Source organism: Homarus americanus, unplaced genomic scaffold, assembly GCF_018991925.1.
Source record: "Homarus americanus isolate GMGI-L3 unplaced genomic scaffold, GMGI_Hamer_2.0 scaffold38330, whole genome shotgun sequence".
Lineage (NCBI taxonomy): Eukaryota > Metazoa > Arthropoda > Malacostraca > Decapoda > Nephropidae > Homarus > Homarus americanus.
Window position 1 is genome coordinate 95 of NW_024740904.1, and position 12,839 is coordinate 12,933.

The 12,839-nt window shown below is 55.8% G+C and overlaps 1 protein-coding gene across 1 annotated transcript; it reads left to right on the forward strand.

Annotated features, from left to right (window-relative positions):
• Window positions 1-690: 690 nt before the first annotated feature.
• Window positions 691-1,705, forward strand: LOC121875561 (basic salivary proline-rich protein 1-like; the record flags this gene model as incomplete). Its single annotated transcript, XM_042380154.1, has 2 exons — window positions 691-1,218; window positions 1,356-1,705. Coding segments are annotated over 2 exons (878 nt in total), but the record flags the coding sequence as incomplete, so codon positions are not given.
• Between the last annotated feature and the right edge of the window lie 11,134 nt (window positions 1,706-12,839).

Genomic DNA, 12,839 nt, shown 5'->3' on the forward strand with positions numbered 1-12,839 from the left:
ATATTAGCCTTGTTTCGAGCAATTACACATTGTGCCCTCTTAGGGGCGATCGGGACCCTCCCATGGGTCCTTCTAGGGGAAACCCCCAGATGTGGCAGTGCCCAAAAGACCCTCCCAGGGGAGACAGCATCCCCAGGGGTGACGGGCACCCCCAAGGGACCTCCCAGGGGCCCTCCTTAGGGGCAGAGGAGTTCCCAGGGGCAGCGGCACCCCCAGGGGACCTCCAATAGGGCTGCGGAGCCCTAGGGTACTCCGAATGGTGGCGGGGCCTCCAGGGGTCCTCCCAGTGGTTGCAGCGCACCCAGAGGCCCCCCTCCCCCCACAGGCGGCGACTTCCCCAGGGGTGTGTACGTCATCAGGGACCCTCCCAGAGGCACTACCAGGGGCGCCCCCTCCCAGAAGCCCTATAGCTTGCTTGGTCGTGGTGTTGTACATATTGCATACGTCCAGTAATCCCTTACTTAGCTGTGATTGGTGGACTAAACTGTACATCCACCAAATTACAGCCAATAGGAGAACAGAGCAGTCAGTCAGCACAACACCCCAACTTATGTTTTCCTGTTGGATATTTATTCTCCTTTTCATTGTTCAGGATGCAATGATACTACTACTGGATATGCGATTGGCGGTGTATTTATTTCACGTCATATCTCTCATAGTTCTAAATAGTGCATAAACAACTGCCCCCAGGAGACCTGGTAGGTGCAGTAGCGCCACCAATGAGAACTTCCAGGCGTGGCGGCGACCCCAGTGGACCTCCCAGGGGCGCCAGCATCAACAGGTGCTCTCCCAGGGGCGGCAACAACCCCAGGAGCCCTCCCAGCGATTTGCGTTTCCCCCAGGGATCCACCCAGGGACGACAGCGAGGTACAGTAGTGCCCCCAGGAGACCTTCAAGGAGATACAGTGCCCACAGGGGCCATCCCAGGGGCGGCGCCGCCGCCAGGGGCCCTTGCAAGAGCAGTGGCGCCCCCAGAGGCCCTCCCAGGGGCAGCGGCGTCCCCAAGGGCCCTCCCGGGGGTGACGGGAAGTCCTGGAATCCTTCCAAGGGCACCAGGGCCCCTGCAAGGGGCGGTGAGGCCACCAGTGGCCCTCCCAGAGGCAGCTACGTCCCAAGGGGCCATCCCAGTGACAGCTGGGCCTCCAGGGGCCTTCACTAGACCAGCGGCACTCCCAAAGATCCTCACAGATGTGGCCACGCTCACTAGAACCCTCCCAAGTGCGCCAGTACCCCCAGGGGCTCTCCCAGGGACGGCAGCGAACCCAGAGACCCTCCCAAGGGCGGCAGCGATCCCAGGGGCCCTCCCAGTGGTGGCGAGGTTCCCAGGGCTCTCTCAAGGATGTCGGCATATACAGGGTCTGCCCAGGGGCCCTCCCACGGGCGACGGCAAACGCAGGGGGTCCTTCCAAGGGCACCAATGGGCCCTCCCAGGGGCGGTGAGGTCCCCAAGGGCCCTCCTAGGGGCGGCCGGGACCCTCCTATGGTCCCCCTGCGGCGGCAGCACCCCTTCTGGGGGGCGGATGCCCAAAAAGGACCTCCCAGCTGCACACCCAGGGGCTCTCCAAGGGGCGTTTGCACGCCCAGGGGCGGCGGCACCCCCAGGGTACCTATCAGGAGCCGCAGTGCCCTACGGGCCCTCCCAGAGGCGGCGGCACCCCAGGGGTCCTCGCAGTGGTGGTGGCGCCCCATCCCAGGAGCCCTATAACTTGCTTGGTCGTGGTGTTGTACATATTGCATACCTCCAGCAATCCCTTGCTTAACTGTAATTGGCGGACTAAACTGTATCTCCTCCAAATTACAGCCAATGGGAGAACAGAGCAGTCAGTCAGCACAAATCCCAGCTTATGTTTTGCTGTTGGATATTTATTCTACTTTTCATTACCCAGGATGCAATGATACTGAAAATGCGATTGTCGGTGTATTTATTTATTTATTTATTTATTTATTTATTTATTTATATATTTATTCATTTTATTTATTTTTTACGGGGATTATCCCACCCGGGCACAGGTCACTGACCCATATCAGGGCCTGGGGGACGAAATATTATAATAATAATAATAATAATAATAATAATAATAATAATAATAATAATAATAATAATAATAAATAAATAAATACAAAAATGAAAAAAATCAATCAATAGTGAGAAACGACAGTCTGTATGTTGTGTTGCCAATAATAAGAGAAAGAATTGAGACCCTGCAATTGTGTGTAAATGAGGCAAAAATACTGAAAATGCGATGGGCGGTGTATTTATTTAACGTCATATCTCCCAGAATTTAAGTAGTGAAACGAGAATAAATATCCAACAGCAAAGCATAAGTTGGGGTGTTGTGCTGACTGATTGCTCTGTACTCCTATTGGCTGTAATTTGATGACGTTACATCTTATTCCACCAATCACAGTTAAGTAAGGGATTACTGGATGAATGCAAAATGTACGACAAAACTATGAAGTTTTTGGGCCGATGCAGCATGTGGAAGGGCCCCTGGGGGCGTCATCGCCCCTGGCTGAGACCCTGCCGCCCCTGGAAAGGCACCCACTGCCACTAGCAGGGCCCATAGCAGCGCCGCCGGCCCTAGGAGAGCCCATAGGGGCGCCGCAGCCACCGGTAGGGTGACCCCATTTGTTTTTCCAGGGACGAGGGCGCCTCCAGGTACGTTCCTAGGGGCCGTGGTGCAACCAGAGGCTCTCCTAGAGGCCCTGCCAGCGGCGTGGCGCCTTTAGGGGCCCTTCCAGAGTCGGTGGCTCCCCCCTGGCCTCTTTAAGGGGTGCCACTGCTCCCAGGGACCCTACCAAGGCCTGTGGCTCACAATAGGCCCTCCTAGGGGAGGCGGCGCCCCAAAACAATGGATAGTTGTGTCGTACATAGTGCATTCTTCCAGTAATCTCTTACTTAACTGTGATTGGTGGAATAAGAGGTAACGTCATCAAATTACAGCCAATAGGAAAACAGAGCAATCATTTAGCACAACACCCCAACTTATGTTTTGCTGTTGGATATTTATTCTCCTTTTTATTGTTCAGGTTGCGATAATACTGAAAATGCGATGGGCGGTGTATTTATTTAATGTCATATCTCCCAGAATTTAAATAGTGAAACGAGAATAAATATCCAACAGCAAAGCATAAGTTGGGGTGTTGTGCTGACTGATTGCTCTGTTCTCCTATTGGCTGAAATTTGATGACGTTACCTCTTATTCCACCAATCACACTTAAGTAAGGGATTACTGGATGAATGCAAAATGTACGACAAAACTATGAAGTTTTTGGGGCGATGCAGCATGTGGAAGGGCCCCTGGGGGCGCCGTCGCCCCTGGCAGTGACCCTGCCGCCCCTGGAAAGGCACCCACTGCCACTAGCAGGGCCCATAGCAGCGCCGCCGGCCCTAGGAGGGCCCATAGGGGCGCCGCAGCCCCTGGTAGGGTAATTGTGAGCAGTGGTGCCCCAAATAGGTCCCCTTGGGGAGACACCCCCTCTGAAGGTCCCGTGAAGGTGCCACCGCTGTGGTAGAGGCACTGGGGACGTCGCCGTCCCTGAGAACACCCCTGAAGGCGTTTTCGTCCCTGTAAGGGACCCTGGGATCAACGGTTATCCCTGGGAGGGTCACTTGGCCATGCCAGGCAAGGAGGCGCTCCCAGGGCCCTCTCAGGGTCGGCGGTGCCCCAGGAGACCTGTCAGGAGCCCCGGATCCACCAAGGGCGCTGGATCCACAAGGGGCGCTCTTACGGAAATCGGCAATCGTAGGGGCTTTCTCAGGAAAGGCAGCGTTCTCAGGGGCTCCTCCAAAAACAGCTGAGTTTCCATGGGCCTCTCAGGGACGGCAACGCTCCTAGTGACCCTCACAGACACGGCGGCGCCCACATGGACCCTGCTAGGGACGCTGGCAACCCGAGGGGCCCTCACAGGGACAGCGGTGACCCCAGGGGTTTTTCCAGGGACGAGGGCGCCTGAAGGTACGCTCCTAGGGACCGTGGTACTACTTGAGGCGCTCCAAGAAGCCCTGCTAGCGACGTGGCGCCTTCAGGGGCCCTTCCAGAGGCGGTGGCTCCCCCCAGGCCTCTTTATGGGGCGCCACTGTTCCCAGGGACCCATCGAAGGCCTGTGGCTCACAATAGGTCTCATAGGGGAGGCGGCGCCCCAAAACAATGGATAGTGGTGTCGTACATATTGCATTCTTCCAGTAATCTCTTACTTAACTTTGATTGGTGTAATAAGAGGTAACGTCATCAAATTACAGCCAATCGGAAAACAGAGCAATCATTTAGCACAACACCCCAACTTATGTTTTGCTGTTGGATATTTATTCTCCTTTTTATTGTTCAGGTTGCGATCATACTGAAAATGCGACGGGCGGTGTATATATTTTATGTCATATCTCTCAGAATTTAAATGGTGAAACGAGAATAAATATCCTTTAGCAAAATAGACCATGATGCTCACTGATATACTCTTAACCAATTTGATGAGGCGTAATATTCCACCAATCACACTTAAGTAAGGGATTACTGGACGAATGCAAAATGTACGACAAAACTATGAAGTTTTTGGGGCGATGCAGCATGTGGAACGGCCCCTGGGGGCACCGTCGCCCCTGGCAGTGACCCTGCCGCCCCTGGAAAGGTACCCACTGCCACTAGCAGGGCCCATAGCAGCGATGTCGGCCCTAGGACGGCCCATAGGGGCGCCGCAGCCACTGGTAGGGTAATTGTGAGCAGTGGTGCCCCAAATAGGTACCCTGGGGGAGACACCCCCTCTGAAGGTCCCGTGAAGGTGCCACCGCTGTGGTAGAGGCACTGGGGACGTCGCCGTCCCTGAGAACACCCCTGAAGGCGCTTTCGTCCCTGTAAGGGACCCTGGGATGAACGGTTATCCCTGGGAGGGTCACTTGGCCATGCCAGGCAAGGAGGCGCTCCCAGGGCCCTCTCAGGGTCGGCGGTGCCCCAGGAGACCTTTCAGGAGCACCGGATCCACCAAGGGCGCTGGATCCACAAGGGGCCCTCTTACGGAAAACGGCAATCGTAGGGGCTTTCTCAGGAAAGGCGGCGTTCTCAGGGGCTCCTCCAGAAACAGCTGAGTTTCCATGGGCCTCTCAGGGACGGCAACGCTCCTAGGGAACCTCACAGACACGGCGGCGCCCCCATGGACCCTGCTAGGGGCGCTGGCGACCCGAGGGGCCCTCACAGGGACAGCGGTGACCCCAGGGGTTTTTCCAGGGACGAGGGCGCCTGAAGGTACGTTCCTAGGGACCGTGGTACTACTAGAGGCGCTCCAAGAAGCCCTGCTAGCGGCGTGGCGCCTTCAGGGGCCCTTCCAGAGGCGGTGGCTCCCCCCAGGCCTCTTTATGGGGCGCCACTGCTCCCAGGGACCCATCCAAGGCCTGTGGCTCACAATAGGTCTCATAGGGGAGGCGGCGCCCCAAAACAATGGATAGTGGTGTCGTACAAATTGCATTCTTCCAGTAATCTCTTACTTAACTTTGAATGGTGTAATAAGAGGTAACGTCATCAAATTACAGCCAATCGGAAAACAGAGCAATCATTTAGCACAACACCCCAACTTATGTTTTGCTGTTGGATATTTATTCTCCATTTTATTGTTCAGGTTGCCATCATACTGAAAATGCGACGGGCGGTGTATATATTTTATGTCATATCTCCCAGAATTTAAATGGTGAAACGAGAATAAATATCCAACAGCAAAGCATAAGTTGGGGTGTTGTGCTGACTGATTGCTTTGTTCTCCTATTGGCTGTAATTTGATGACGTCACCTCTTATTCCACCAATCACACTTAAGTAAGGGATTACTGGACGAATGCAAAATGTACGACAAAACTATGAAGTTTTTGGGGCGATGCAGCATGTGGAACGGCCCCTGGGGGCAGGGTCGTCCCTGGCAGTGACCCTGCCGCCCCTGGAAAGGTACCCACTGCCACTAGCAGGGCCCATAGCAGCGCTGTCGGCCCTAGGACGGCCCATAGGGGCGCCGCAGCCACTGGTAGGGTAATTGTGAGCAGTGGTGCCCCAAATAGGTACCCTGGGGGAGACACCCCCTCTGAAGGTCCCGTGAAGGTGCCACCGCTGTGGTAGAGGCACTGGGGACGTCGCCGTCCCTGCGAACACCCCTGAAGGCGCTGTCCTCGTAAGGGACCCAGATCAACGTTATCCCTGAGGGCCACGGCTACAGAAAGGAGGCGCCTCAGGCCTCTCTAGGGTCAAGCAGTTTCAGGAGACCTGTCAGGAGCACCTCGACCAAGGGCGCTGGATCCACAAGGGCGCTTACGAAAACGGCAATCGCTTTTCAGAGTAAGGCGGCGCTCTCAGGGCTCCCTCCAGAAACAGTTGAGTTTCCATACCCCTCTTAGGACGGTAACGCTCCTAGGAAATTCTCACAGACACGGTAAGGCGCCCCCATGGACCCCTGCCAGGCGCTGAGTGACCCAAGGGCCCCCACAGGGACAGCGGTGACCCCAGGGGTTGTTCCAGGGACGGGGGCACCTCCAGGTACGTTCCCAGGGACCGTGGTGCTCCCAAAGGTCCTCCCAGAGGCCCTGTCAGCGGCGTGGCGCCTTCAGGGGCCCTTCCAGAGGCGGTGGCTCCCCCCAGTCCTCTTAATGGGGCGCCAATGTTCCCAGGGACCCTGCCAAGGCCTGTGGCTCACAATAGGTCCTCCTAGGGGAGGCGGCGCCCCAAAACAATGGATAGTGGTGTCATACATATTGCATTCTTCCAGTAACTTACTTAACTTGAATGGTAATAACGTCAATTACAGCCAATCGGAAAACAGAGCAATCATTTAGCACAACACCCCAACTTATGTTTTGCTGTTGGATATTTATTCTCCTTTTTATTGTTCAGGTTGCGATCATACTGAAAATGCGACGGGCGGTGTATATATTTTATGTCATATCTCCCAGAATTTAAATGGTGAAACGAGAATAAATATCCAACAGCAAAGCTTAAGTTGGGGTGTTGTGCTGACTGATTGCTCTGTTCTCCTATTGGCTGTAATTTGATGACGTCACCTCTTATTCCACCAATCTCACTTAAGTAAGGGATTACTGGACGAATGCAAAATGTACGACAAAACTATGAAGTTTTTGGGGCGATGCAGCGTGTGGAACGGCCCCTGGGGGCACCGTTGCCCCTGGCAGTGACCCTGCCGCCCCTGGAAAGGTACCCACTGCCACTAGCAGGGCCCATAGCAGCGCTGTCGGCCCTAGGACGGCCCATAGGGGCGCCGCAGCCACTGGTAGGGTAATTGTGAGCAGTGGTGCCCCAAATAGGTACCCTGGGGTAGACACCCCCTCTGAAGGTCCCGTGAAGGTGCCACCGCTGTGGTAGAGGCACTGGGGACGTCACCGTCCCTGAGAACACCCCTGAAGGCACTTTCGTCCCTGTAAGGGACCCTGGGATCAACGGTTATCCCTGGGAGGGTCACTTGGCCATGCCAGGCAAGGAGGCGCTCCCAGGGCCCTCTCAGGGTCGGCGGTGCCCAAGGAGACCTGTCAGGAGCACCGGATCCACCAAGGGCGCTGGATCCACAAGGGGCGCTCTTACGGAAAACGGCAATCGTAGGGGCTTTCTCAGGAAAGGCGGCGTTCTCAGGGGCTCCTCCAGAAACAGCTGAGTTTCCATGGGCCTCTCAGGGACGGCAACGCTCCTAGGGACCCTCACAGACACGGCGGCGCCCCCATGGACCCTGCTAGGGGCGCTGGCGACCCGAGGGGCCCTCACAGGGACAGCGGTGACCCCAGGGGTTTTCCAGGGTCGAGGGCGCCTGAAGGTACGTTCCTAGGGACCGTGGTACTACTAGAGGCGCTCCAAGAAGCCCTGCTCGCGGCGTGGCGCCTTCAGGGGCCCTTCCAGAGGCGGTGGCTCCCCCCAGGCCTCTTTATGGGGCGCCACTGCTCCCAGGGACCCATCCAAGGCCTGTGGCTCACAATAGGTCTCATAGGGGAGGCGGCGCCCCAAAACAATGGATAGTGGTGTCGTACATATTGCATTCTTCCAGTAATCTCTTACTTAACTTTGATTGGTGTAATAAAAGGTAACGTCATCAAATTACAGCCAATCGGAAAACAGAGCAATCATTTAGCACAACACCCCAACTTATGTTTTGCTGTTGGATATTTATTCTCCTTTTTATTGTTCAGGTTGCGATAATACTGAAAATGCGATGGGCGGTGTATTTATTTAATGTCATATCTCCCAGAATTTAAATAGTGAAACGAGAATAAATATCCAACAGCAAAGCATAAGTTGGGGTGTTGTGCTGACTGATTGCTCTGTTCTCCTATTGGCTGAAATTTGATGACGTTACCTCTTATTCCACCAATCACACTTAAGTAAGGGATTACTGGATGAATGCAAAATGTACGACAAAACTATGAAGTTTTTGGGGCGATGCAGCATGTGGAAGGGCCCCTGGGGGCGCCGTCGCCCCTGGCAGTGACCCTGCCGCCCCTGGAAAGGCACCCACTGCCACTAGCAGGGCCCATAGCAGCGCCGCCGGCCCTAGGAGGGCCCATAGGGGCGCCGCAGCCCCTGGTAGGGTAATTGTGAGCAGTGGTGCCCCAAATAGGTCCCCTTGGGGAGACACCCCCTCTGAAGGTCCCGTGAAGGTGCCACCGCTGTGGTAGAGGCACTGGGGACGTCGCCGTCCCTGAGAACACCCCTGAAGGCGTTTTCGTCCCTGTAAGGGACCCTGGGATCAACGGTTATCCCTGGGAGGGCTCAGCGGGCCGCTGGTAAGTGCTGAGGCAAGGCCCAGGTCCTCCAGGGGCTCTGCGGTGCCCCCAGGAGGACTCTGGGTTTAGGGAGCACCGGATCCACCAAGGGCGCTGGATCCACAAGGGGCCCTCTTACGGAAAACGGCAATCGTAGGGGCTTTCTCAGGAAAGGCGGCGTTCTCAGGGGCTCCTCCAGAAACAGCTGAGTTTCCATGGGCCTCTCAGGGACGGCAACGCTCCTAGGGACCCTCACAGACACGGCGGCGCCCCCATGGACCCTGCTAGGGGCGCTGGCGACCCGAGGGGCCCTTACAGGGACAGCGGTGACCCCAGGGGTTTTTCCAGGGACGAGGGCGCCTGAAGGTACGTTCCTAGGGACCGTGGTACTACTAGAGGCGCTCCAAGAAGCCCTGCTAGCGGCGTGGCGCCTTCAGGGCCCCTTCCAGAGGCGGTGGCTCCCCCCAGGCCTCTTTATGGGGCGCCACTGCTCCCAGGGACCCATCCAAGGCCTGTGGCTCACAATAGGTCTCATAGGGGAGGCGGCGCCCCAAAACAATGGATAGTGGTGTCGTACATATTGCATTCTTCCAGTAATCTCTTACTTAACTTTGAATGGTGTAATAAGAGGTAACGTCATCAAATTGCAGCCAATCGGAAAACAGAACAATCATTTAGCACAACACCCCAACTTATGTTTTGCTGTTGGATATTTATTCTCCTTTTTATTGTTAAGGTTGCGATCATACTGAAAATGCGACGGGCGGTGTATATATTTTATGTCATATCTCCCAGAATTTAAATGGTGAAACGAGAATAAATATCCAACAGCAAAGCATAAGTTGGGGTGTTGTGCTGACTGATTGCTCTGTTCTCCTATTGGCTGTAATTTGATGACGTCACCTCTTATTCCACCAATCACACTTAAGTAAGGGGTTACTGGACGAATGCAAAATGTACGACAAAACTATGAAGTTTTTGGGGCGATGCAGCATGTGGAACGGCCCCTGGGGGCACCGTCGCCCCTGGCAGTGACCCTGCCGCCCCTGGAAAGGTACCCACTGCCATTAGTAGGGCCCATAGCAGCGCTGTCGGCCCTAGGACGGCCCATAGGGGCGCCGCAGCCACTGGTAGGGTAATTGTGAGCAGTGGTGCCCCAAATAGGTACCCTGGGGGAGACACCCCCTCTGAAGGTCCCGTGAAGGTGCCACCGCTGTGGTAGAGGCACTGGGGACGTCGCCGTCCCTGAGAACACCCCTGAAGGCGCTTTCGTCCCTGTAAGGGACCCTGGGATCAACGGTTATCCCTGGGAGGGTCACTTGGCCATGCCAGGCAAGGAGGCGCTCCCAGGGCCCTCTCAGGGTCGGCGGTGCCCCAGAAGACCTGTCAGGAGCACGGGATCCACCAAGGGCGCTGGATCCACAAGGGGCGCTCTTACGGAAAACGGCAATCGTAGGGGCTTTCTCAGGAAAGGCGGCGTTCTCAGGGGCTCCTCCAGAAACAGCTGAGTTTCCAAGGGCCTCTCAGGGACGGCAACACTCCTAGGGACCCTCACAGACACGGCGGCGCCCCCATGGACCCTGCTAGGGGCGCTGGCGACCCGAGGGGCCCTCACAGGGACAGCGGTGACCCCAGGGGTTTTTCCAGGGACGAGGGCGCCTGAAGGTACGTTCCTAGGGACCGTGTACTACGAGAGGCGCTCCAAGAAGCCCTGCTAGCGGCGTGGCGCCTTCAGGGGCCCTTCCAGAGGCGGTGGCTCCCCCCAGGCCTCTTTATGGGGCGCCACTGCTCCCAGGGACCCATCCAAGGCCTGTGGCTCACAATAGATCTCATTGGGGAGGCGGCGCCCCAAAACAATGGATAGTGGTGTCGTACATATTGCATTCTTCCAGTAACTCTTACTTAACTTTGATTGGTGTAATAAGAGGTAACGTCTTCAAATTACAGCCAATCGGAAAACAGAGCAATCATTTAGCACAACACCTTAACTTATGTTTTGCTGTTGGATATTTATTCTCCATATTATTGTTCAGGTTGCCATCATACTGAAAATGCGACGGGCGGTGTATATATTTTATGTCATATCTCCCAGAATTTAAATGGTGAAACGAGAATAAATATCCAACAGCAAAGCATAAGTTGGGGTGTTGTGCTGATTGATTGCTCTGTTCTCCTATTGGCTGTAATTTGATGACGTCACCTCTTATTCCACCAATCACACTTAAGTAAGGGATTACTGGACGAATGCAAAATGTACGACAAAACTATGAAGTTTTTGGGGCGATGCAGCATGTGGAACGGCCCCTGGGGGCACCGCCGCCCCTGGCAGTGACCCTGCCGCCCCTGGAAAGGTACCCACTGCCACTAGCAGGGCCCATAGCAGCGCTGTCGGCCCTAGGACGGCCCATAGGGGCGCCGCAGCCACTGGTAGGGTAATTGTGAGCAGTGGTGCCCCAAATAGGTACCCTGGGGGAGACACCCCCTCTGAAGGTCCCGTGAAGGTGCCACCACTGTGGTAGAGGCACTGGGGACCTCGCCGTCCCTGAGAACACCCCTGAAGGCGCTTTCGTCCCTGTAAGGGACCCTGGGATCAACGGTTATCCCTGGGAGGGTCACTTGGCCATGCCAGGCAAGGAGGCGCTCCCAGGGCCCTCTCAGGGTCGGCGGTGCCCCAGGAGACCTGTCAGGAGCACCGGATCCACCAAGGGCGCTGGATCCACAAGGGGCGCTCTTACGGAAAACGGCAATCGTGGGGGCTTTCTCAGGAAAGGCGGCGTTCTCAGGGGCTCCTCCAGAAACAGCTGAGTTTCCATGGGCCTCTCAGGGACGGCAACGCTCCTAGGGACCCTCACAGACACGGCGGCGCCCCCATGGACCCTGCTAGGGGCGCTGGCGACCCGAGGGGCCCTCACAGGGACAGCGGTGACCCCAGGGGTTTTTCCAGGGACGAGGGCGCCTGAAGGTACGTTCCCAGGGACCGTGGTACTACTAGAGGCGCTCCAAGAAGCCCTGCTAGCGGCGTGGCGACTTCAGGGGCCCTTCCAGAGGCGGTGGCTCCCCCCAGGCCTCTTTATGGGGCGCCACTGCTCCCAGGGACCCATCCAAGGCCTGTGGCTCACAATAGGTCTCATAGGGGAGGCGGCGCCCCAAAACAATGGATAGTGGTGTCGTACATATTGCATTCTTCCAGTAACTCTTACTTAACTTTGATTGGTGTAATAAGAGGTAACGTCTTCAAATTACAGCCAATCGGAAAACAGAGCAATCATTTAGCACAACACCCCAACTTATGTTTTGCTGTTGGATATTTATTCTCCTTTTTATTGTTCAGGTTGCGATCATACTGAAAATGCGACGGGCGGTGTATATATTTTATGTCATATCTCCCAGAATTTAAATGGTGAAACGAGAATAAATATCCAACAGCAAAGCTTAAGTTGGGGTGTTGTGCTGACTGATTGCTCTGTTCTCCTATTGGCTGTAATTTGATGACGTCACCTCTTATTCCACCAATCTCACTTAAGTAAGGGATTACTGGACGAATGCAAAATGTACGACAAAACTATGAAGTTTTTGGGGCGATGCAGCGTGTGGAACGGCCCCTGGGGGCACCGTTGCCCCTGGCAGTGACCCTGCCGCCCCTGGAAAGGTACCCACTGCCACTAGCAGGGCCCATAGCAGCGCTGTCGGCCCTAGGACGGCCCATAGGGGCGCCGCAGCCACTGGTAGGGTAATTGTGAGCAGTGGTGCCCCAAATAGGTACCCTGGGGTAGACACCCCCTCTGAAGGTCCCGTGAAGGTGCCACCGCTGTGGTAGAGGCACTGGGGACGTCACCGTCCCTGAGAACACCCCTGAAGGCACTTTCGTCCCTGTAAGGGACCCTGGGATCAACGGTTATCCCTGGGAGGGTCACTTGGCCATGCCAGGCAAGGAGGCGCTCCCAGGGCCCTCTCAGGGTCGGCGGTGCCCAAGGAGACCTGTCAGGAGCACCGGATCCACCAAGGGCGCTGGATCCACAAGGGGCGCTCTTACGGAAAACGGCAATCGTAGGGGCTTTCTCAGGAAAGGCGGCGTTCTCAGGGGCTCCTCCAGAAACAGCTGAGTTT